Source organism: Anopheles coustani, chromosome 2 (assembly GCF_943734705.1).
Source record: "Anopheles coustani chromosome 2, idAnoCousDA_361_x.2, whole genome shotgun sequence".
In the NCBI taxonomy this organism is placed as follows: domain Eukaryota; kingdom Metazoa; phylum Arthropoda; class Insecta; order Diptera; family Culicidae; genus Anopheles; species Anopheles coustani.
In genome coordinates this window covers 28,622,863-28,649,342 of record NC_071289.1, presented here as the reverse complement: position 1 = coordinate 28,649,342, position 26,480 = coordinate 28,622,863, and the positions used below count along the sequence as shown (strand labels likewise).

Below are 26,480 nucleotides of genomic sequence, written 5' to 3'. Positions count from 1 at the left end.
GTGGTTTTTTGGTGAGCTTTTAATGCTCTAAAAAATCGAAAATAGAACGGGAGTGTGGCCCAGTGATTCAGGCCAATTCAGTGAAAATCAGGCCAGTGATTTTTCAGCCGTCAAACTCTGTTTGTGATAGTTTAATTTCTTCGTGATTTTGCTTTCTTTTAATAAACCGTCGCACGTGGGCAGACAAGATGCGGCATGACGGATAAAGTTTTCAAGAAATTCATAAAATGATGCCTTCCGGTGGGACAGCCTTTTTTAAACGATCGATAAAATATTCATAACCAAAGCCATGGTGCATGGATAGGAGCGTCAAAGGAAAACTCGTTTTATTTCCATCATCGTCGATGAGTTTTTACTTTGTGACGGTCTGTGACGATTTCTTGGTTTTTGCTCTGCTCGACGAACTCCAATATCTTTTGCAACAAACCCGCCCAAAAATGCTGCTTCATTGAAACGTGCTTGTTGGAAGGCAAAAATTGTGGTGATTTTTTTCAACGTCTCCGAAACAAGCCGGCCGGTTGTAATTATTTCCCTCTTTCTTAGACCTCCATCCGAAAGCCTACAAAATTCGATATGATTTGGTATTCACAGACCTTTCGGGGTTGTGCAGAATGTTTGATCGGGCTGAACCTTTCTTATTTCAAATCTTTCCGAGATCCGATTTTTTTCTGAGACGCAGGGACGTGTTAAAAGACGAATGGATTCAATTACACTCTGTACTGGCGTTGGATCCTTTTTCCAATTTCGATTGCAATTTGGCCTCGGGTGAAAGCACGTAGCGATGGTTCGCGTAGATTGAACGAGCTTTTTTTGTCAATTAGCTGGCTCGTCGTCGGTTGGTTGGGAAATATTCTCAGAAAGTTAATTTCAAAGCGCTCAGAGCAACGCCATATTGGCATTTGTCATAATGTTAAGGATGTGCGCTGTCATGCATATCGGATTCGAATTTATCAAAACAGGCGATCGAGAAAGGCTATCGGTGCTGATGATGATTGGAGATTCCATCGAATCTCTACTGCTTGAACGCACGATTCACAGTATTGACGAGTGATTCCTGTTTATTAGGAAACGAGTTCTCATGGCTGAAGATTACAATAGATGCGTGTTTCGAAAATGCTATTATTATTACGAAATAATTCTCAAACTTTAAATATCAAGAAGATTAGTTCAATGAGAAAATGTGCTATCAGGCGTTTATTTAATCTTACAAATCCGATTACTTTTCGACGAAAAACGACTGATTGGTTTAATGGAGTATCACTTTACTTATTTAGACCACCTCTACCATCCTCCATCAGCATAACCGTGTATTAATATATTTCACAGCCTTCAAACTTAATGTATGCACCCATTTGTCATCTGCATCAAGCAGTATAGCTTTGTGTAAATCATCCCACAATTAGCTTTCAGTCGAGCCGATTGCAGGAAGAAATGGTTTTGATTAATAAATTCATTTTCTCGTTCGTCATCAACGACTACGGCAAAATGTGTGGTAAATGTAACGAAAGAAAATTGGTTTACTCTATCGCTATCATGCGGAAGGATGTACGATAAAAGGCAAATCAGAACGAAAATGAGAGGAAACTTGGCAAATACGGACGTGCAATGAGTGGAAGTGAGAAGAAGAAGGAGAAAATAAATGACAAACATACCATCCTACCGTGCCCTCTCCGCAATGAAGTTGCTGTCACTTGCTGTCACTTAGGATCGGTTGGCCAATCGTTTGAGATGATTCATGGAGCTCGGTATATTGTGTCTCTTTTCTGTTCTAACCCCTGTCCTACATTTCCACCACATTTTCCGTAGCACGTACACATTTTCGGCGGCGTAGTCAAGATCTTTGTTTCAACATTCTTCTTCTATCTTCCGAACAGCAGGACTCTTGCTGTCGTACCAACGGATGTGCGGAGATTCCAAAAGGATACCGTTTGAAGGTTGCGGTCTCTCTCGTTTGTATGAAAGCACCTTCACCTTCTCAATAAGTATTACAAGACCCTCGCCGTTCCATCAAACAAGCTATGTGGTTACAGCGGCACAGTAGAAGGGTGTCCTGGATTTATGATAGGATTATGCTCCGGTAAGCTAATGCCTGTAAGCACCTGGATAATTTTTATAAATCGCTATCGATTCGTTTGCGGAAGGTTTCCGAGGTTTAGGTGAAAAACGATTTTCGGAGCAAATAAAGTTGTGTTCATGTTTACGGAAGTCCCTACCGGTTGGGCTTCCCCAGCTTTTCTCGGGAAAAGGCTTAGCCCGAATGCGCGTGAACATGAATCAAGTTAATGGTGTATTTTAGGCTAGTTTTTCCCCAGTCTTGTATTAGTGAACGTAAGGTTTTGTTCGGAGTACCAATATCCCTCCAGTACATGTAGTCTTACTATCACTCAGTCGAAGTTGAGCCCTTGCCACGTTTTCATTTGTACGCAACGGAAACAGTTCGTACGCATTGCTTCGAGTGTGGAGCAAGTCAAGAAGGGATGAGGATTAAAGATTAGGGTGGTTTTCGTGCATCTTTTCTGTGGACACCCTCGAGAGGGTGGTTGTTACGCATCGACAAATCACCTAGCCAAGAAATCTTATTGAGGCTGAACAAGAAATATCTCTAACCCACATCGCAAAGGTGATGAAAAAGTAGGAAAAGTTTTTCCATTGTTTAACAGGGGCAAAATAGCTGAAGCCACATTTGGCTTTTTTGGCCTCTTGCTTGCTTGCAAGGTTCACGGCACGTACCGTTCGGTGGTTTATTGCCTTCTTAGCAACTTTCAAGCTTTGCGACAGCGATTAGCAAAGTTTACGAGCTGGCGAGGAAAGTTTTTGGAAAGATACGGATCTCGGGTGGCGATGTTTTCGACTGAAAGTAGCTCCTGGTATCGCTGCGTAGGTAGCATAGTTGGTAATGCTTCAACGTACGTATCGTGTTTCTAACGCAAACTACGTATAATGTTCATTCAGCAGGTGACCATTTCCTCGTAATGATGATACTTATGGGCAGCGGGCATACGATGATGATGTAGGCGGCGCTGGACAGCCATAGGATATCCGTGCGACCTACGGGCTAACGTAAGTCCATTGGGAGGAATTGACTTTCATCAAATTTCGTTGTTAAAGCAGACTATTCGCTTCTTGATAAGTTGATCTTTTTCTCGAACTTTATTGCATGCTAATCAAATGTCTGTAACACGCATTGCTGGCACTCTGTTATGTTATTCACCATAAGTTCGTGCCCGTTTGCAATCAGAACCTTCTCCAAGGACCTTCCTGAGACTTTATCAACTGAAGGTTTTTATTGTGTTTGAACACGAGTATGATACGACGTGGAGTCAATTTCATCATTTGCGTGGCATAAAGAGCACGCTGTTGAATCTACTAGGATACTATGAACAACAAACTTTTGCACATCTGTACGCGGCAAAAATGGAAAGGCTGTAGCTTACTGGAGGGTTCTTATGACCTTCTAAGAAAAAGATGCCTACGTAGAGTCCGCGACTCGTAGAAGCCAAAAACAGGGACGAGGGTTTAAATAATAAGGGTTCAAAAAGGCCTACTCGGAAAAGCTCTTGGCCAAAACAGGAGTCAGGTAAGGTTATGATGAAAATATTTGGTACTCAACTTACATCCAGACTGTACAGGAGGCCACGTCAAGAATGGTGTTGAACATCAAATGCAATTTTAGCAGCACATCTCCTTAACTGGGAAGTTCCATCTCGAACGAAAATTAGGAAGAAAATACGAGTAAAAATTCTTCCAGCAACAAAACCACACACACACACACGCAAGTATTCTTGACACTGGTAGTCATTTCGGTGGGCAAACAAGGCATTTTCAGTTTCATTTGCCTGCGCTGTGAACACATTTGTCACGGTGTACGTGCGCCATCGTTGTCATGCATACAAATGGCGGAAAATGTCGCTGTGTGCTTTCCTTTGTGATTGTGCATCTATACGTAGACAGTGCTACAAATGAAGCAAGCCAACAACATGGCGGTAACTTTGGGCGTATGCTCACGTTGAGAGTTAGGCTTAAGCGAGCGTCTCTTTTTGAGCCACAAAACTCTTTCCAAAGTAGATTCCAAAGGCAAAAGGAATCTACAAAACTCCCACCGTTGGTGTTCCACTCCCCTTTTTTTATTTTCACAGGCTGCTTTGGGATACCTACTAACGGCTGTTACAAATTTGATTTGCACTCGTCAACTAGGTAGCTAGCGAGAGAGTAAATCACCTTTGGAAGCAAAAACAAAACCCGAAAAGGACACATCCCAACCGCTCGTCGGTTTTTGGGAGTCGGAGCCTGAATGCATGGCAATAGCCAACAACTAAAGTGCAACATCATGTACAGAAATTTATCCCCGTTCCACAGCTTTGCACGAGTCACGTGCCAGCAGGGAAGTGTTCGAGCGAAATATTGGCAATTTCACTTTTTCCGGAAAAACACAGGGTGCTGATCGTTTTACATTCATCTAGGCTATCAAGGAAGGTTTTCGAAACCCTCTAGCAGAACTTGAGCAGCCAAAGAATAAAAAAACGAAAATAGTTGAAAATAAAGCTATAATACCCTCAAAGATATGTCTTTGGAAAACCATCCTTTTGGGGTGGATTGATTGACCGTCAATCTCCAAATTTAGCGAAAGGTACGGGAAACACTGTGCCATTTTCATTTCTCTAACGTTGAAGAGTAAAATTAAATGTAGTAAACAAGGGAAAGTTTGATACGACAAGTAGACTTAACGGGTAACACAAACAAAATCATGTGGTGATTTGCATCGTATGAAAGACGCCTTCGAAATAATTCCAGTATTGAGTTAGTGCTAACTCAATTTTTTATCCTGCTTTTCTCATAAAACTCTTCAAACCAAACTTTGCTCCTGCCAAACGCTGTTCGTTGATTTTGGAAGTTCTCTAATCGCTCGCTGATGCTCTGTAAGGTCTGTCCGGATGTCATCGCGTTACAAAACTCATCAAGAAATTTCACTCCTAGCTCGTCGCTGCCATCGAAGGAGCAAGGAAAACTTTTTAACCAATGGCCTAGAGAGGTAACGGACAAGACATTCACCGTTCCTTCATAGCGAGATAGCAGCGTGTCGTTGACGTCGTTGTCATCTTTGTACTTGTCAACCGAAGCCAATGTCCCGTGAGAAATGCGAAGAATTCAATTCACTAACATTCTTCAGCGATCAAAGCCCGCCTAGTGGTTGAAAACACAATGTTTATCTTGATCAGCAGCGTCTTTCTTTGAAAGAGATAAGTTGACATTGAAAAAATAGTAATAAACCTACCGCCATTGTTCAATCGCGTTTGAAGGGCTGGACACATCCTCGCTATTGACGAACAAGGAATTGAAGTAACCGAATTGCAAACTTTTCGGTAGAATCTTCCCGTTTAAAAGCTACACATTTTTCCGATGTCTCGACTGCCATTCTTCTTCGCAATGGAATCATTCTGTTATGTTTTATGAATTCCTTTTGCTTTTTCATCCACAATACACCACATTGGGTGCAAAAATCCCAAAACCACAGTCGAACGATGGCCGATGAACGCTTTTCAACCGAATATCTCACCGCAGAACCAGTTATCGACAGCATAACTCCCAGAATGGTAAGCACGGTGGCCATTGTTATCAAAAATTTATGCCGGTGTGACGTTGAACCAATAACGGAAGAAGGTGTTGGAAACGCTTCCGACATCCAATTCTTTTCATGCATTATTCAAAACCAATAGCCAGCCAACGCACCATCGTGTTGCACATCGAGCAAAGAAAAGTGAAAAAAAAATCGTCCGTAAACAAACCCCCTAAAGAACGCAACTTTTTATGCCCGCCACTACCGCCCCGTAAAAACCAGTCCAACGTAGCGAACAATGGTATTTTTATGGCATCGTTTGTTCTGGGGAAGCTTTGTGTTTGTCCCTCACTTCCCTCATGGGATCGAACAGAATCCAACAGACTCACCAGTTGTGGTGGTCTTGTATTATGGTTTGCACGAGTTGGAGTCCTTCACTTCTTGCGCGACCGATAGCGTGTACTGTAGGTAATGGATCCATGTGAATGTCCCAGATAGAGCGGAACGCTTGAGGGAAAAGCGTCCTCCGTAAAGGCACATCAGCGCACTTAACGCACGAATGGGACGGGTAGTGGTAAATATTTATGGCCAGTTGTCCGAACGCACTCTGCAAGGAGTGAAAACCGCAGGCATCAGCCCAGGCTGGGAGAGCCTCCGCCGAGAATTGCTGGCTGTGACATATCACTGCATCAGTGCACGGGGTGGTATAAAAACCACTCCGTTCAACGGCAACAGAAACTTAGTAGCCGAGATAGCAACAAAAACCGGCTGTTGGGTTCGATAAAGCTCAAGTTAAGGGGAGGAGAAAAAGAGTAGAACTAACATGTTGTTGCAAGGGACGGGAGAGATTTGAATACGGCAAACAATCGTTCCACTCTCGTCCCGGGGCCGATCGTTGGAGGCCACTCGGGTGTACGCGGAACTGTTCAAAACCCATAAATGGTGACATGATTATGCAGACACACCAGAGACACCACTCGAGGTCCCGGTGTAGACACGGCAGAGTCGAGTAAGTCTTTTCCAAGCTGCAGCCGAGCTGCTGCAAAACCTCGGACAACCGGTTTGGAGTGTGGCATCGTTTCGCAAAGTTTCCAATGTGTTGCCAACGGTAGGGAAAGTCACAACGCAACCGCCCGGGTGGGAAAAGTGAAATAAATATTTCATTAGAAACATCCCGACACCGATCTCTGCTGGCATTATCTGACTTTCACGTCTAGAAGCAACACAAGGGCATGGGTGTACCGATAAAAAAGGCTTCCCAAAACCCAACTTTACCACAAACTAACTAACACCCTTTTCCTCCACCAAATCGCTATCCTGCCGCAGCAGCTGCACATAGCTTGCAGGGATGACAGTGGAAAAACGACCACAACATGGAAAGGTATGATTTTCTGCAGTTTGCCATCGAGCATGGGTGGCTCGGATGGCTTTTGCAACGGGAGCTGTCAGAATTGTTTTATACTTAGGTGGTTGTTGAGCCGCAAGGTTTTACATGCTTGATGGGTGCGTGCATGTGGGTGTTTTGTTGGGGTACTTGGTGTTGATATCCATGCTTGGTGCGCATCTGTTTCGATACTCGTAGCTAGGAAGAATGTAGAAGTTTGCTCAACCGCAGCAGTTAAAACAATGTACGACACACGATCCACACACACACGTTGTGTGAGAATGCTGGAGTTATGTACTTTTACTGGCATTCCTCGTAACTTTACGAACATTGTTAAGGCCTGAGGAGTAACAAAACGATAAGTGAAAGTAATTAACGTAAATTTAACCTTTTTAGACGAACATTTGATTTTGAAAGAAAAAGTTACTGACCAGTATTTATTCACTGCTGGTCAGAATAATCGAACAATTAAATTTAAGCAATCTAGACGACTTGAAATAATCAAATAAGAAGGAATTAAAATGGTGACACTTATCTAATTAGAAATAAAATATGACTAAGCTGAGCTATGCTGTTTCCTTATGAGCTGCTGCTGATTCCATCACGATGCACGAGAAATCACTTTGCATGAGGCAGTAGAGACTATCCACCGACGGCATGACACCCGTGGCAAGGCAACCTGGCAATCCCACGGTGATTTGCATACTGCTGGTAACTTCTGTCGAGATGAAGCTGAACTTTTCGAAATAATCACCAACCGAATGTAGTCCCCGGAAGCTTCCTCCCCGTTATCTCTGGTCAACTCAATGTTGTACGCTGGGGCTCTATGGCTACCGATGGCAAACTGTCCCCATTGCGACGATGGTGGTCGGTGGAACATAAAGTGTCATAAGTTATGATTTTTAGAAGCCAAACTTCAGCTTCACACTCACAAGGGCCTTAGCAGCTGCCCTTAACGACGTGGGTATGCATCACCAGGCCCACAAGCATGTCTCCATGGCGGTGTGTTCCTGCGAAACTGGAGTTGGAAGTATTTTAAGGATGACACTAACTCTGTTACGGTAACCACATTCTATTGGATTTATGAAGTATGTGGTAGTTCCGAAAATGCTCGAGATAAGAACGACGATAAATTGCGTGTTCGTTCCTATACCATTATTCAACTTTGATTCAATAGTGCAATTGAGGAACGTTTTCGTAAATTGTCTAATTGAAACAAGCGAGATCTAGATTATCTGTTAGACATTAAAGTTGTAATTTTAAATCACTTTGATACTTGCTTATTTTTCCTATGCAGGATTTGGTAGATCCTTTTCGTCATAACTGGTTCAAAGCTTACCTGAAAAATGAGTGAAAAATAGAGAAAGATTATCAAACCCAGATCCATCAGTTCACGAATAAATGAAGAAATTAAATCATAAATTAGGTCAATTCACTCTCAAACCACTTGAATCGAATTATCTTATCGAATAACGAACACATCCGACACTCGCACCAAAGAAAGTGAATCGAGAAACTAGTTTATGGCTAGCTCTTTTCCCACTCCGGACATTCGCAGCTGCAAGCTTATGCAATTAAAATGCAAACGATGCACGAATTCAAAATGAGCTTAAACACTCACATGTAGAGGAACATCAAGTTCGCATCAGTCACCATCGGCGGCGGTTGGCAAATGCTTTGACCGTCCGTTGCAGTTTGAGATATTTTTTTGTTGAACTGGAATTGCCTCTGTGTGGAGAAAGCTTGATTTTGAGTCACGCTATCGAATTCACGCAACGAAGCTTTTGGAGATGGCTACGAAGAGCACCGATTGATGAGGCACTCCGGAAACGCCTTAAATTTCTCGAACGAGTCATTCATGGCCACCACCAACCAGCCAATGTCTACGAGAGGAAAAACCATCTGTCGGGCATTGCAAACGTGAAAACACAGTTTGACATTTCTCCTTAATGACATGAATGCAATTTGATAATCCAAAAAAGGTAGCCACAGTTGAAGAGGCCGAAAAACACGTGATCCATCGCAACGAAGCGTAATTACACTTTTGCAGACAAATGTGTCCCTAAGGAGGGAACTTCTCTCGCTTACCATCCTTGAGTGAAGCAATTTACGGGATGTAGTGAGTGACTGAAGGATTTTAATTTGATTCTTATCTCTTTTCCCGCATTTGGGTGGATGTGAACCTTCTGGCGTGAAATTGGTCTGGATAGAGATTGTTCAATTTGGCACAACTTTGCTTTGTTTTGCGGTTCACTCTTCACCGAAAAGAGATTGGTCTAGCCTGAGAGCCTCTTGAACGCTTTTCCAAATCTGGTACCTAATCAAACATCTATCGAACATCAACGTTAGAAGATGACGATAGTTTCTGGAGCGCTCCAGTCACGTCTCGCTCCAAAACCCAAGTCGGTGTTTATCTCCTTAACACACCCGCCGGCATAATAACGTAGGTTCAAATGATAACTTTACCACTTCCCTAGTGTCCCCTGCCCAGGAAACAGCCTGGGCTTGTGATGAGTTTACGTACTTAAAATGTCCAAGATAAGGAAGCTCAACATGAAACCAAAAATAATAAGAAGCGAAGGGAATTGAACGTAAACATATTGCCTCAAAATTGACGCTCAAGCATAATAAAACCACAAAAGAACCACTAAACCTCTGTCAGCGTCGTGCCGGGGTAAAATCGGCAAAATTAAATTAATGATCCATCCGACCGTAGGAAATCTCGTTGCTCAATTTGCCAATCCTTGTCAGCAGGCTTAGCAGTCGCATCGGTCGTCGGAAGCTTCTGGCACTACGTGACTGAAGTATCGAACGAGCCTTCATCCTGCTGGCTTTCTGGGCGCCTTCTATTCCACCCAAGGATGAATAAGGAGGGACTCTTGCGTCTTCAGTGTTGAATGACAGCTGCAATCACTTTGTGGGGCTTTTAAGTGGAAACCGCTCTTCATCCTCCAACGACGATGAGTGTGAGCGCAACGGATAGCACGTAAGGATTCAACCGAATGCGAGAACATGTAGCAGCCACACGTAACTCATTACCTCCCACGGAAGGAATATCGCGGAGTCAAGAGATGAGATCCTTCTCTCTTCAATCAGAGGCAAGTTTCAACAGGACAAGCTGTGAAATGCTCTTTCCACTCAACAACAAACCAAAACCATGAGCTATTCATGCAGTCATTAGACAAACCATCGATTATAGGCTCCGTGGCAGGCTACTTTACCTTGACTTTCCGCGAAATTCCCAAATACCAGAAGCATCTTGATTTTGATTGTTCGCCCAAGCATAATTAGAGAGAACTTCCAGGGAACGACAAGACATTTGATCCCATGAATGCAGCCCAAATCCAACATGAAGCCATCAGACAGTGTGCGGCTTTGTGATTCAATTTTGCGGAAGCTGATTACTGTAGCTTTCACTCGGTTGCGGTTTTTGTCGTCGCCTCGTTACGTCGTCTGAGGGGCAGGAGTGACGCAATGTTTTATTGCTTTACGAAACGATCATCTGCGGAAACATTGAAGGCATAAAAACACAAGGACGAATTCTTCTTTTGTGTTGCTTAGCGCTGGATTTGGTGATCCTAGAAAGACAACACTCAGCGGTGCTTTAATGTGTTTAAAGGCGAAGAGCGTTGATGAAATCAAATGTCAAGCCATTTGAAGAGGAAATAATCATCATACCATAGGCATAGTTATGTTTTTTTCACTTTTGATGGTTATCCGTTTGTCATAGCGGTATAGAACATTATGTTTTACCGCACGAGGTGATAATGGCTAATAAACGTACCCTAGGAATTAAAACCCCCTATTCACAAGTTTCGTTGTATGATCTTCCCATCATTGCTTGAACCCAACTTTAAGAAGAGCTTTAAAGCCTCATTCCCGATTTAGAAAATTCTAGTAGCGGGAGAATACGACAGACCTAGTTATCGCAAAAGTCAGCACCTTAAAGAAACGCAACGGTTGGTTTCTCACGTTTCGCTCCATTCAAACTGGAACGCTCGCCTTCTTTCCTCAATATCCTAACAGCGCCTATAGTGTCAGCGAGATGATGGAGTGATGTGACGGGGAACGATTCGCTTCTCGACGTTCTGGGATTTTACACATTTTCTTTCCAGGAACATCCAAGGTTGTTCACGTCGTTACAGCTGGTGGCATGTAACGTGTCCGTTGAACAACTCTCACGTCGAGGTGTTCGGATGTCGTGCTGTGTCTCCCAAGGGCGTTGTGTGTTTGCAATCGACAAGCGACAGCAACGATAAGCGTGACTTCTACCAATCGCTACACCAGTCGCAATCATTCACGCCCTTCGGGTGGTGAGTGGTTCGCTACTGTTTGCTCTATTTCTCTTCGACACGTACTCACACACAGGTTCTTATTTATATTTAATCATACTTCAGGTTAGTGAAAAGCATTGGTCTATGACAGCTTCACCTCAGCCATAAGCGTACGCAAAAGATGGAGGTGGAATTCTTAATGAAACGATTGTAATGAAAAATCTTCCATCATTCGTTACAACGCCAACGAGAGGAATTGAACCAGAACCGACCGGAGTATTTTGGATTTTCCTGCCACCGATCTAACATCTGGAACCTACGAGAGATGATAACTTCATCAATCTCTTCGTGGAACAGCGAAATCCACACTTTTGTATAGTCAAGCATACAGAACACACGGAGTAGAAAGATATTGAGGACATGTTTCGTTCCATTGAGATGAATGTTTTGCTGCAGGGTGTTTGTTGCCAGAGTTGTCTAGCTATTTGCCACTCGAAAAGACGCAGCGTTGTATCGATATCGGCTGGACAAATCAAAGCCCCCATACGTGGGGTGGAATTCTACGAAATCTTGTGTTTGATTCTGTTGAAAAGCCATTGGATTGTTTGATAGGGAGGATTGTTTGATAAGGATTACCGCGATGACAAGCTGTAGTCCCGGCAGGCTGTCAATCGTCAGCTCGGCGAAGCTTAAGTCATCGAATTGATGATTTGTGCACCTAAACGAAACGAACGTGTGAGGTATTTACATTTAAGTCTTTCGCGGTGCGAACGATTCTTAGAAATAACATGAAGATGGTTGGAGGTGGGTTGGATTAATTTTTTGAATAACAACTTTTTGAATGGCGATAAAATTTCTGAGTATTTGTTTTCACAACAACTGAATTTGTCTTCAGAAGTATTTAAACAACCAAGCAAAATATCACAAGTAAATCTTCCATATGTTGGTATCCAAAGTTGTGTGCTTTGCTCAAAAAGGCTCAAAGGAGGGAGGGAAACACAACACAAGCGAATCTTCGCTTTACTGTGAGAAAACTTAATATAAATAAGAAAATATAATAAAAAGTGAAGTGTCTAGATTGGACCGGTTATGATAAGAAGGGCCAAGCAAGGCACCATAGCATGTGTTGGTTCACAGGCTTCAAACGACCATATGGCGGCACACGCGCGTCTCTGCTTTGCGTAGGAATATTTTAGTCACGCTCCAAAACACTCACCCGGAAGGATGTGCTATTCAGGCTGCTGAATCTATCTTGCTTTCGCTTTGGCCCACGGTCGGGTGAGCGATGATTTATATTCCTCTTGCGAGAACTATAAGAATTTTTCCATTCTTGTTTATTCGTAGTTTGCTTTTTATTGCTACTCGCGTGCATTCCACTGGAAGCAAATAAATGGAAAAGTTTTCAAGCATTCAAGCGGCACAATGGATCCAGTTGGTCCAGTCCTGTGGCTGTGTGCGAAATCACTAGCGACAGTTTCCGATCCATAAATTTTAAACCCTCCATTGCATTCTAGAGGCCGAATGGAGCGTTACGTAGAATCTCGGCACGCAACGATCTACGAGGTCCATCCGGAAATGGAAAAGGCCCAGCAAAGCTGTACAATCCCGCACCACGAAACGCCGGAAGTTGGTAGCAGTAATGTTAAGACATGGTACGACGATAGACGTGGCGCTAATGGATGGCCATTTTGCATCGGAACGGGATAAGTAACGTAACAACGAACGTGGACGCTCGGATGTTTCTGCACGCAATAACTCTTTTCTCCCACTGGGCTTGAAGGCGGGTTGGATCCGAGATGGAGTGTTTCATTGGCTCGAGTGATTTTTTTTGATACCCGTTAAATGCTTGCTTTGGTTGTTTTCTCAAAGAGAAATGTTTCGAGGCGCTTAAGGAAATGCAATAGCACGAAGTTTGAGAATAAAATGGGACGTTCATGGACAAATGCTTATACTTTCATACAACGATTCATTCACGAAAATCTTGGATGTTTGGCGTTTGGTGCTTTTCGTAACCGAAAAAAAACACCATCGTTAGTAGTGAACAAATTAGAAAAACTTTAGAAGAAAAACAAAACAGCTAGTGCATCCAAAAATGAGTGGAAATTCTTACGAAAGTATTACGTTTATACAAAAAACGAGTGGGATTATGCCGACCATGCTCGATACCTCCGGGTTCTTTGGAATGTCACTAAAAGCTTTTTATCTTTCCCTGTATTACCTCGATGATGCAAAATATTGCCAAGGAATGCAAGTCGGTTGTTGGGAAATGAAGCAATATAAAGAGTGAATATAGAACATCCAACGAAGACAATGAAAACAATTTCCAAGAGAAAGAAAACGAGAAAGCGAGGTGTATATACAAAATTCCGGCATCGACGATACGGCGGAAATGAAAATAAACGACGTGTCGAATATTCGAACATTCCGGTACGGGGCGACCGTATGCCAAACGTGGCGAAAGCGATTCACTCTTGGTTCACGAAACTGGGATCAATTGCCCGTACGGATGCATAATGCATAGCAAATGAAGTTTCCCACTGTTGATGATGCCTACGGCGGATGTTAATGATGTTGGCGTTCGTGGCCTCGAGCGTTCCACGACTACAAAAAAAAACGAAGCTCATCAGTTCAAAGGAATGCTCATGGCTGTTTAATTTCTTGGAACAATTTTAACTCTAATATCGGTGGGTATGCGGTGGTATTTGGATTGAAGTTCCAATTATCCTGCGGGCTAGCGTTTTTACTGCTTAACCAATAAATTCGCGGTATAAAACAGAACATTCGTGGTATAAAAGAGTTCATTATACAATCGGTGAATTAATATCAAAGAAACAAAGAAAAGGTTAAACAACTAAAAAACCATTTTCCGATTATGTGACTCGCTCTTTGTGCTGATAAATACGCGTGAGGATGATGAAACGAACCGAATACCAACGAAACAGGATCGTTCTGTTACTTTGGGGAAATATTTTAGTTAAAGGCTTGGACGAGAATACGAGAACATTTTCCTCATATGAACCGTTAATGTTGTAAAGCACCTACAAAAGAAAAGGTTCGGCAAAATTCTCTTATCCAGATAGGCATTCCTCAGCACCGTTACGCACGAGCATGTGTGTGCATAAATAATTGTTTTGTGTGAATGGGAAGCTAGGTTTTTATCTATTAAAGTCCAACATTAAGCGCATTCGATCCAACCGACAGCTTATGGAATGTGGAAGAATACCGAAAGGCATTCCATTCTGATCAATGATGAGAATCTTATGCTTCTTATCGTTTGAAGTTTGATTATACTTAATTTTCACAAGGCATCTGCAATTTCTACGGACAGAGCATAACTTGTTGTTGTTGAGGATCTTTGATGGACATATATTTCCCATATCGCAGAACCTGTAAGGGGAATTACTGTATAACCCTTTAGAAAGGTAGTAATCGCTATACGATAGTTGTATTTGGTCTTTTAATATGATGGCCATATTGAAAGTTGATGTGAAAAATGTAAAAGAAATATTCAAATTAACATTAGCAACATCCTAATAAACATGAACCCTCCACTGGAAAATGGTGTTAGTCGAATCCCCACCCAAAACGAACTTCTTTTGGTTGGATTTTCTCCCCCTCTAAGGAGTTTTCTTCAAACGGCCATCCTCTTTCAGCTGATTTCATATTCTTTGAAGTAGGACTATTTACGCGTTTTTTTTCAGAGAACAACCGTCGGCGCTTCTGACGTTGGGTGATCTCTTGATAGAGTTTGTTCAAGACTTTTTCCGAACGACTAAGCACGTTGAAATGGGAATTTCCGCTACCCTTTTTTTTTGTTTTTCTTTTACGCTCAGTAAACGGAAAGCTTTCACCGCCGGGCAACCTTCAACATCGAAGATGAAGGTATATCCCGGCCGTCAGGGTAGGCCCTCATCATGAAGGGTTTCTATTTCACACCCTCAGGGGAGTAAAGAGAAAACGGAACGTACGCACCAACCTTCGTCCGTGTAATTTATTGGTTTGCCACGAACTAACTGAGCGACCTTGGTGCTACTGCAGGCCAAGGAGCAGCTCCACCAAGGGTGGCCGGCAATATTGTTGCACATTTTACTACCCTTCGGGTCCAAACCTTGACCAACACCATCCGGCAGTTGACGCTCGGTCGTTCTTTATACCTCGAACTTGTCAGTACCTCTGCTCATTCGAATGAAAAAAGCGACTCATGAAAGGAGAAGCGAAACAAACTTAGCATTAATACTTGTTCCGTTGAGGGTCGAGAGGGAATGCCAGTGCGTGTTTGGGATGGACCGGTGTTCTTTGCTCTGCAAAAAGCAGAGAGTATCTTTCACAGTCAACAGATCCAACGTCTTGACCATGCTTTAGGATGTTCGCGGTAGAGAACGAGAAAAACCAACACTGCTTTCAATTTCATTAGAAAAGTTTCACGCTAAATTTCTTCGCATCGAACACGTTGCGGGCATTCTCTGAGGGAAATCTACACCACCAAGGATGTCCTACTTTTAACGCTGCGGTGTGCGGTCGCCTTTTCCATCGCGTTTTCTGCGTGAGATGAAAAATAAGAAAAGCAATCAAGAAAAACCAATTATTTGCAAATGAAATCATTTTAATCTGTTTGCTTATTAACGGAGTCGTTGGTGTTGTTTTCTCAGTTTTGTGTTGCGTTCCGTTGCGTGCGTGCGTGTTAACGAAAAGCGTTTCACTGCTTTGTGGACTGTGTTCAACGGGCTGTGGCAACCAGCATCCCGCAGAAATCAAAGTTTACCGAAGAAAAAAGCCACCGTCTGGCTTGAAGATTAATATGGATGCTGATTCTTGGGATTTTTGTTCAACGGTACGCAGACAATGGAGTAGGCGTAGGCGATGGTTGGAAGTTGGATGAAATGTTTACGGTTCCGGTTTTTTCTTCTGCCGGTTGAATGAAGCAATTTGGATAATTGTTTTAATTATTCTCCGACCCAAAAGGCGGTAAGATCTTTTGTTAGCAATGCACAGGAAGGAGTTCTCGGAGCCCAAATAACTGACTGACCCTACCAACCGAGAGGTCAGGCTTCCCAAGAGTCAGGGACAAGTTTGTTTACGAGGTGTTTATTTTCTCCACCCATGCGGGAACATTAAATTTACATCACTAGGGTTTCCATTTCAGGTCGGTGTGGTGTTAGATTTTGACTAAAGGTGATTTAGGCGTCAAGACCTTGGTAAATTCTACGACGGACGATTGCGGTTTGCTTGAACAGTAATGAAGAAACGTAATAGCACCAGTATGAATCCCCACTGTATGCAGCTTTTATTTAGTTGTATTTGCACTTTGAAAAGTTTATGTCTTTTGGGACCAGACCCTCAGCCCTTCCAAATGGCCTTTGTACGGACACTTGCCGTGCTGACATGCTTGTGTTGATGAGGGTATGAAAGCGGAAATGTTTTATTGTCCGAATTCTCAAAATGTTCGAGCATCGATGAGAACGCTAAAGTGGATGGTTGGATTTATGCAAAGGATGATACCCGTGGGGGATCATTATGCACACGAGTGCTGAAAATTGTCCGAACGCTGGACAATCAATCATTTGGTAAATTGAGGCTTAGTAATGGAACTAAGAAGTGCTCCATTCCGAGCCCAGCAGATGCCTCCACGCGTTCAAGAATATCACCCATGTGGCATGTGAGGTAAGGAAAGAGGAATATTGCACATATGTGGTTTAGCCATTGTCAATAACAAACCAAGGATAACCGTGAGCCGGCAGGCTGCTCCACGGGTATTGATGGTTTTCCAAGAAAGACCATGCGCCTCCATTCGGTCACGAAGGACCAGGCGCCTCCATTGAACCAAACTCAACGGTCGCAGTGAAACAGCACTTTTGTTGCGAGATAATTCGGATATCTTTGTACTAGATTCAAACTACTCAACAGATCCCATCCGAGGCCTGTGACGCAAAGGTTGTCTCGATAGCGGGATTAGTGGAAAAAGGTATCCTTGACGTTCGGGAAACGATGAGTTGAATGCGTTACGGTCTGCTGACTCTGTCGGTTAAGAGCTCCGGATCGATTAAATCATCGAGAAAGTGCTTAAGAAGGTTGTTACAAAACCGACCAGGGACTATCTACGTTTTCCAACGATAAGTAGTTTTACAGAATATGGATTTATATTTTATAGTACATATTTTCACTTTCTGACATGTTCCCCAGTTCCAAAGCAAATTTCCGTGAGTTTGACAAATCCAAGAGAAAATATTTAGCTAGACATTTTTCGCGTACAAAAAAGTAAACCAAAAACATAGAATTATTTTGCCCAAACTCCTTGAATAGGGTGGAATACCCTGTAATCGTTTCCACGCCGTGGCTTATCGCGGTTGATAAAGCAATGCAAAAAGTGATTAGTCACTTTGTTCCGAGCATGACAAGACCAAACTACGAGAACTCAAAAAAATACTTCATGAAAAAAGGGAAGGAACACTCTCGCACGAGCTTGCCCCTTTCTTCTCACACCAATAAGCGCTATACTTTGCAGTTCGTCCAGCATTAGCACTTGAGATCGGAAGCTGATTATGTGCCAGCGGCTTTCACTTGGGGATCGACCGTTTGCATCTGGTTGTGGCAATATTTTTATTAACATTCCCTTTTTTTCCCGAGAGTCACTTCTGTGATGGGTGATTAATTATCCGTCTCGAGAAAACCTCAGGAAGCTCTTGTGTGTTTTCATGCTTTTATTAGTGAAAAGGAAAGCACAGGGCTTCTTCCCTGGAGGTCGGGTGTGCTTTGTTCTCATTTGGTGTTCTGTTATGATGGGGGTCGATTTCAGTATTTTTCTGTTTACGATGGTTGATGAACGGTTTCCGTTGCGGCACGGACCAATTCCCAGAACACTAGCAAGATTTGCTTATGGGCAAAAACCCGTTCTTAGCATTGCTCACCCAGCCATAACTTGAAAGGCCTCATGTGCTCACTGCCGTTACCACGAATGGCGCCCGTATTGCGAGTACCCCAAACAAAGGAAAAACTAATGAATTTTACCATCGTCAACCAGCATTCCGGGCTCAATACCGTCGTTTGTGTGAGCACATCAGAGTGACAACCGTGCCGTACGGATAACGAAGCCAATAAAAAAAATACATCGAATCAGACGCAACGATTGAGGGCAAAGTGGTAGAAAACTCAATAACACGAAAAGATTTATTGCACCAAAAAGTGAACGGCGACGGTTTGATTGTCGCCACCAGATTGTTGCATATTTATTCGTCTGCCTTCGATCAACCGCGCGGCCGAAGGTTACGGCCTGAATAATGGCTCGAATTTGCTTTCGTAATCAGTTTGGCGATTAGTTTGGACCCAATCGCAGCCGATAAGTGTCAACGGTTTTGGGTAACGCTTTGACGAATCCTTGGAATATCTGTTCTTACTTTTTCTCCGCAGACACAATTTGATTGGCACTTGCGTATGAATAAACCATGAAACGTTGAAAGACGCAATTGATGTTCATGCTGTTGTCGTCGGAAATGGCATTTGAGATGAATGAAAAAAATTCGTTGTTCGTGGTTCGATCCGTTTTCCCCCGTCGGGCAGAATTTCATTCGATCACAGCAACCGCCAGTCGTCAATGCAATGTGAGTGAAGCGAAGAACGCCATCAACTTTACAAATACTCCAACTCCATCGGGTGGAATTGAGGCAATTTTCTGCATCATCGATCCACGGGCGACGCCACAATGGATTCAAAAATATGTCTCTCGGAGCTACATCGTCCCGACGATGTGTCTCTAAAGGACCGTGAGGCGATCTACGGCTGTGACTGGAAGCGGTATCGGGTTATTGCTCAGATGGCAGTAACACCAAACACCGCTCGGCTTGGAGATTGTGAATATAAGTAGCCGCTTTTATTGAACATGCGCTGCTGGAAAATTGCGTGAATGTACAATTGAAGGATAATAATTTCTGTTTCTGTGATGTTTCAGCTTCCTGCTGTAGCTGTTCAGTCCCATACAATGGCTTCGGCGAATATCAATCAAGCCTAGTCGTAAGAAAACATCGTATACGACGGGAATACGCCAGATGTTTGCAGCCAGAGAGAATAAGCTTATTTTATTACATACGTTCCAAGAACTCGTCGATCTCTTGTCCACGAATCACATTTTACCTATATGCCTTTGATTGAATCTGCTGATTATCCCTCCTGTCTGCCTTAGCGATACGTTTACCCATGCTTACCTAAATAAGTGCTGTTTGTCAGAACCCAAAATATTTTCAGTGGATCCACCATACCGCCGATTAGTTGCAATATCACTAGTCAGAACCACAAGTCGTACTCAATGCACATCGTTCGAGCGGTGAACCATGCAAGCCAAACTGGACGACTGTCAGCCGGATTCAAAACCGGGTTCGGCGAAAGCTAACGAACGAACTCTAATTCACACGCGAAACTTGAATTATTACACTCATGCACACACCCACAGTAGCGCACAAGGGCAGTCACTTTGCTTCGTTTTTCTTCGACACGATTTTAACATCCACTCAATTTTACTATTAATCACTTTTCTTATCAACCAATCAAATGGTTTCTATAAACTTTCAATGCATATGTTTTATCTAAATATCTGGGGAAAGAAATTAATTGAAATGAAAACTCTGTTCACAAACAGCAAACGTTTCATGGTACACTAGGAAACACATCTTCCAGGAACACTGGGGTACCATCCGTAGCTCTTAACAGGTCGAGGAATACTTGTAATTTGTAATGGTTGATTCGCTTGGTTTCGTAAAACTTTAAACACAAACCAATCTGCTCACTATTAACTTGATGTGCTAGTAGTGGATAATCGGAAGGGTTGATCGTCTAACTAACGATCTCGGGATACTTTTACTCGCTACGAACGTTAAACTTTCCCAGGTGTGAAGAAGAAAATCAAGCAAGATGACAAAATCTTGTAAGTTTTCATTCTCTTGAGAGAAATGTTTCTCATCAGAAACATTAGTTAGGTTACATAGACGTCGGTTTTGCGGAAGTAGCGCCATCGCAAATATTCCGCATTGAGTGAGAACACCATAAAATCCCTCGTACCGAGGTTGAAACACCGTCGAAACTGTATCTGCGAATGGTCGGAACTCGAACACACACACTATTTTATGTACGGTAATGCAGTTATAATTACAGAAGTTTCATTTGAAGCTCGCGGGTATGTACGCTCTTTCGGCTTATCTCCAAAACACCGGCACACCATCCAACCAACCGATGACTTGTCACAACCCACGAGAGGATTATGGGTACCACTTTTTCGCTACTCACGAACGGGTTGACGGAATTATTCGGTGGATTTTGTTGATAATCCGCTTTAACGAGCTGGTGGTTGCGTACAGATATACTTGACACGGTTTTGGCAAGGCCCGAATGTGGCGCCTTTGAACACCGTCAGGTCGATGGCTCTGCTTACGTTCACTGCATTTTGCCAGTAGCTCTCGAGGACGGTTTTAAGTTAGACCTTGTTGACAAGTTGCCTCGTAATCTCTCCGCACCAGAAAGATGAGTTGCGAAGAAAACACAGCTGTGTACTGCAGTATTCTGTGCTCACCGTGAACGAAGGATTCTCATAAACACCTTGCTGTTGGCACTCGTCGTTTAAACATACTTGCTTTTTCAAGATATTTTTCCTGGTTCTGAACTTTTACTCAATTTGATATTCTTTTATTCACGAAAATAATCTTCACCAGTCGAGCCGGTTTCACCCAGAATCAGAGTACACACATGCCATATTAGATGCCCCTTGTTAGCCTTGTTGGCCACCTGGGTTCCGTTACAATTTTCCACAAAATCTTTTCACTACGTCCACAAAAGCAACATATTTTTTACCAGTGAATGTATGCCGCATACATGAGCAAGAGCAGAAAGGCATGAATAAAGGATGAAGTAGCTTGGCTGCTTTTTTTCATTTAATTTTTTTCTCTAAAGTGGTACGGAGTGTATGATAACAAGGCGTCCCTTAATGAAACCTTAATCCACGTGTGGTGAAAATGTGTTAAAACTTGAATACAAACAAAATTGGTCGAAGGGGAAACACTGTGTGCTCTCTAGTGTCGAGTGCAATTATTAAATGATGTCACTGTGAGATGCTCTTTCCCGGGTTGGTAGCAGGTTGGATTCACGTGGCACGCATATGTGTCGTCAAGGGTATGACACAACTTAGTTTTCCTTCTCTCTTGTCAAGGCGATTCCGACACACAAACACTCACACACACATGAACTGTTTAACATTCGCTCCTTGCCGAAGGCTTTTGTATATAATGAAGAAAACTTTCTCGGCCTGTTTGCTTTGCTTATATTCCCAACCCGTTGATTTTATCCATTCGCTCCGTTTGCCCTACCAGCTGGTTATGTAATGAGATGTGCGGTTTTGTGGTGGGATGGGTATTTTTATCGTAGTGCATGCATTACAGCATCACTTGCGAAAATCACTTCACTCGACCACACACCCTTATCAATGGTTTACACGGGACAAGTGACCATACTGACGTCGCCAAGGATACGCACCCGGCGGAAGTATCGCCCTTTGCACCCGGAAGAGATACAAATACGAGATGGTACTTGAGCGAACGGTGACGCGTATCCCACGGTTCTCACTTCACTTCATAGACGAGCTTCGGCAATAGATAAGAACACGTCTGGGGAAAGGAATCACCAAGTGGGCAACTACTCGCAAGCACGGTCAAAGATAAACTGACGAGTGAAAGCGATCGATCCGTAGCGGTTCGAGTGCTCCTGTTCGGAAAAAAAACGACTCCGAACCAAGGAGGGTTCGGATGAACGTTAGTCTTCCGTAAAGTGTGAGAAATAAAAGCCACTACCGATGAACACTCGCATAGGTGCTGGGAAAGCTCCGAAGGCTTCCGGAAAAACGTTTCTTCGCGGAACGAGCGAACTTTCGAACGCTTCGGCTCACTAACATCTACGCAGGCGCGTCCGAAGTTCCGGAATCGTACTGCACCGGTAAGACACAACGCCTTTTTTCGCCCAGGTTTTCACCGACCGAATGCAGCTCGCGTTGGGATAGGACCGAAAGCTTTTGAGCGAAACATCCGACCCACCTCCTCTATTCTTCTGAGTTGATTGCTGATGGTATGATGATGGTTTCCAGTGCATGATAAGAGACGATCATTGTTCAATGACCAAAAAAGCGGTTTCCGTCAGCTGCCACTTGCAAGCTCAATGATGAAGGCAACAACGGGTCTAGGGCTGTATGAACCACGAATTAAATTATGCGTACAAAGACACGAGGATACAAAAATATAGAATAATGGTTGAATGTTTGGAATTAACACATTACATTTAATCTTAAAAAAATTACTCAATTTTCATCAATTTTTTATTGGATTGAGGTTCAATTTAAAGTGACTAAACATCGGAAACAATTTGAATCGCTACACGACCAAAAATGTTGTTTTTGATGATAGAGTATTTGCTTAAGATGATTTTATATCGCTTCAATGCTCCAATATTTATTGCGCACATCGAAAAGACCTGATTGTTTAAGTTTTTAAAACAAGCATCATACTTTTTATTCATCTTTTCATATCTACCTTCAAGTTGCTTGGTACAGACCTCCTTGTATCAGCAAGATGCTTTAGCTTCGTGCGACCAACTATAGGGTGGTGACATTCCATGGATTCCAATTGACGGTGCTTAGCCGGTGTACGAAGACTTGCTAAACTGCAAGGACTGCGTAACTTTTTTTTCAGGGAAAACTTTGAGCCTCAACTTCAGAACAGTTTTGTACTGCATTATCGGGATGTTTCATGAGGATAGGCGGTAGGGGCAGGCATTAGCCTGTAGCGTACTTTGAATAACTTTAAGATCTGGTTGACAAGAAAGTGACAAATGTTGAAGGACTCTTCGATCCTGTTCCAAGGACACATTTTGCGACGTGCCAATGGGATATTATAAATACGGTATAAGTGGAACCATTCACAAAACTTTTAAATATCTAGAACCAAATGCAAAAACTGGTAATGAATTTAGGGAATCAATGTTCTTCTTTGGGTTCATGAATTTAAGATGCTACACGAAGTAGCTTGTAGGAAAAAATGCGATATGTTTTCTTTTTTGTTATAAAGATTTGCTTTGTACATTATTCAGAATTTAATTACAACTCATGTTTTGGATCCGAGGGGATATGTTCAGTTCTCATGACAGCATAGCAGGCAAACCCATGCTGGACTATCAGGAACCCTTAAAAATTTGGAACATAAGTGCTTGCTGGCGTATGAAAAATAAATAAATAAACGTAAAGGGTCGCGAAGCGCCACTGCTAATGAAGGTTGGTCGATTCTTTTCCGTTTCTTCCCACGAGAAAACTGCTACAGCCGTCCAACCGATTGAGTAAGGTCCGTTGCGAGACTTTATGAGGAATGGATTTGATTGTCGTAATTGCTCGAAGGTGCCCGACGGGTATTCCACTGGGAATGCTTCGCCTTCCGGTGACGGTCATTTTGGACGGCCCTTACTTGTCTGCGGGCATGAATGTAGCGAAGCAATACCGCACCGAAGTGCGCTTTAAAATGGCTCTAAATTTTACGTGCCAATAAGGTTCTCGTTTTATAGTACAACGTCCTCTGGCAGCCCGCAGTACATGCTTGCTGCAGGGTACGCCATTACAATCGCATGAAGAGGATGTCGGCAAGTGCATGTCCGGTGCTTGGGGAGTTTCAAAATATTATTTGCAATCCAACCGCTTTTTGTGTCCCTGATGTATTTGGGGTTTTTGTCGGTTCTTTTTTATGTGGGCTGCAGACAATAAACGAATGTACCTGCAATGATTTTCTATTGACAGGTAAAATACTTCTCCGCTCCGGTAGACAGGGTGCGCTGCCGTAAAAAGGAACATGAAGTGTCCTCTGCTGGAAGGCATAGGTTTCACGGACAATTGACATGGGTTTCGAAGTAATTGAACTGTTTTACAACTTATTCAAGGAAAAACCTAATATTAAACCGTGGTACTGTGGTATCCCATCCAAAATAAACTAAGCTGAAGTTCAAAACTATATCTGAAAGATAGGATCGAGGGCTATTAAAAGGGTAAATTGGATTGTTAAGTTTATTGTAAACAACATAATGTCCCATAAATCATTCAATTTGATGAAAATGTTTCATTCCGTTTGCGTACGTTGCAAACAGGAAGGGATGTTGGGAAGGGAATGATGTAATATCCTCTTCGTTTTTATTCTCGTTTACTGAAGAATAACAGATAAAAAGCCATAAAATTGAAAAATTTCAAAGGAATTTTGCCAGGCATTTAATTAAATAACGTAACGAGTACTTTGAAAGGAGATCTCAAATCCACACGTTGAAGTTGGCCTCTATTTCACAGAAATCTGCATTTCATTATTTTACAATGTTTATTATAATGCAAAATACCACCATCCTCATTAACCGAATTGATCATACGTTATAATGATCGATATACTGTGAACAAAACAGCCATTATATTGTATTAAAAAAATAGAAGTATTCAAATGTATTCCAATGGGATTGTTTAAAGTGCGTAAAATATTTGTTGGTTTGGTTTTCCATGACGGACTTGCTTTAACTCGATCATTAATAATTCATCCATCTTTTGAAGAAAATTTTCTCGGCAATAAAAAATTAAAATGAAGCGAAATGTTTGCAAATTAAACAATAAAATACCAACAAAGCACAACAGACGCGAGCATACATAGTGATGTAGGATTAAGAGAGAAAAAAACAATTGAAACTGAACACGAAACTATGAGACAAAACTGCTTCATCCAACAACTTTTGCATTTCAACGAAATAATTATCATCAGACGTATGGTGTGAAAAATTTAACCGACTTTCAAGGACAAACAAAAGCAATTGACCGTTATGAACGAGTTAAATTGAACCAAATTTACAGCTTGGAAAAGAAATCGGTATTGTTTAGTTTGTTTAAAATAAACATTCTTGATGTTGCCAATCGGTAGAAAATTTTTCAGAAATCAGATTTTTAAATAATTTAAGCAAATTGTAAATCAACCGAAATAAAAGAGATCCCTTAGATTAGGAATTGCTTTCCATACCATCAAGTTCCATTGTCAGCTGCCTAATTGATTGACAACACAAACAAAACCACAAAGACTAAGCCGCGATTTTATAATTCGCTTTGCTGAGGTCAGCAAATGACGGTTAAAAACCCCATCCAACTGATCCATCAGAAAAACAGTCGCTTGGGATTTATTTGTTCAATCGTTGAAAGCGTTGAGCAATTGGAGCGTTGTTCTATTATACTTTTACCCCACAGCTTTGGCTGCGGCGATTCGTTGTTGGAGAGTTGTTTGCTAAATCAATTAGGCTTTCCCGTCCGTTTCCATTCGGCAATGGACCGGAGTTGAGGAAACCAAAAGAACTGTTTCCAGTTTTTTCCCAATTCACCCTACACCGACTAGTCTCTTTCTTACGAAAACTTCTTGTTCGTAAGGGAATGAGGTTAAGTTCCTTTTCCACCTTTCGAATGAAGCGCCACAACGGGTGTTAGGAATGGGCGGACGGATGGTGTTATTTAATTTTCTACAACCCCCGCTACACACCAGCTACCGGGACTCATAATCCCTACACTGGTCTGGAACAATTTCCTGTTTGCTTGTTTTTCTGCTAATCGATTTTAGCACCATCATATTGTATCGGTCCGCCGTCGAGTTTTCCCATCCAAGTTTGCCGCTCGACATGGATCGTTAAACCAGACCGGGTTGCGCCGCTCGTACGTTCGCTATCTTCATTATGTTCGATGATAGGATGGTGGAAAACGGCTCTTGAAAAATAGCTGAACGGAATCACGCTGTTCTTTCTGCCGACCAGAGCGTCCAAACGGAAACATCTTCTAAAGTGTCGAGTGTCATTAAACTTAATAAGCCGAACGAACTGATAATTGTGTAATTCGAGTAATCTCAAATGCTCCAGGGCTCTCCGTCTTCGCAAAGGTTTTCACCCGGGAGGAACGAAATCAATGAAACCGAAACAAGAACCAATTTGTTTGTGTCGCCTACGATTGTGTCGGAAACATGACAGCAAACGAGCGCGCGGCCGGGAATGTTACGGAAGGAAGAATGCTGGCCGGAAAAGTATTACAGGACAGTAAATAGAACGACACAGTTTGAAGTAATTAATACTGGTCGATGCTGGTAGCCCTTTATCCTTTTATAGGGTAGAGTAAAATGTTCGGCTAATTTTCTCAACCATTTATAATTGAACTAAGCAGGAGTTCCGGTATGGCGATGAGAACCATCAGATGTTCTTTATA

General features: G+C 42.5%; 1 protein-coding gene across 1 annotated transcript in view; it reads right to left on the bottom strand.

Moving 5' to 3' along the window:
• Window positions 1–19,459, bottom strand: part of LOC131266292 (neural-cadherin-like) — a 97,343-nt gene extending 77,884 nt beyond the window's left edge. Inside the window, exon 1 of the mRNA XM_058268739.1 lies at window positions 19,408–19,459. Within this exon, the coding sequence (XP_058124722.1) occupies window positions 19,408–19,459 (52 nt within the window). The remainder of the gene's footprint in view (window positions 1–19,407) is intronic.
• Window positions 19,460–26,480: the final 7,021 nt, after the last annotated feature.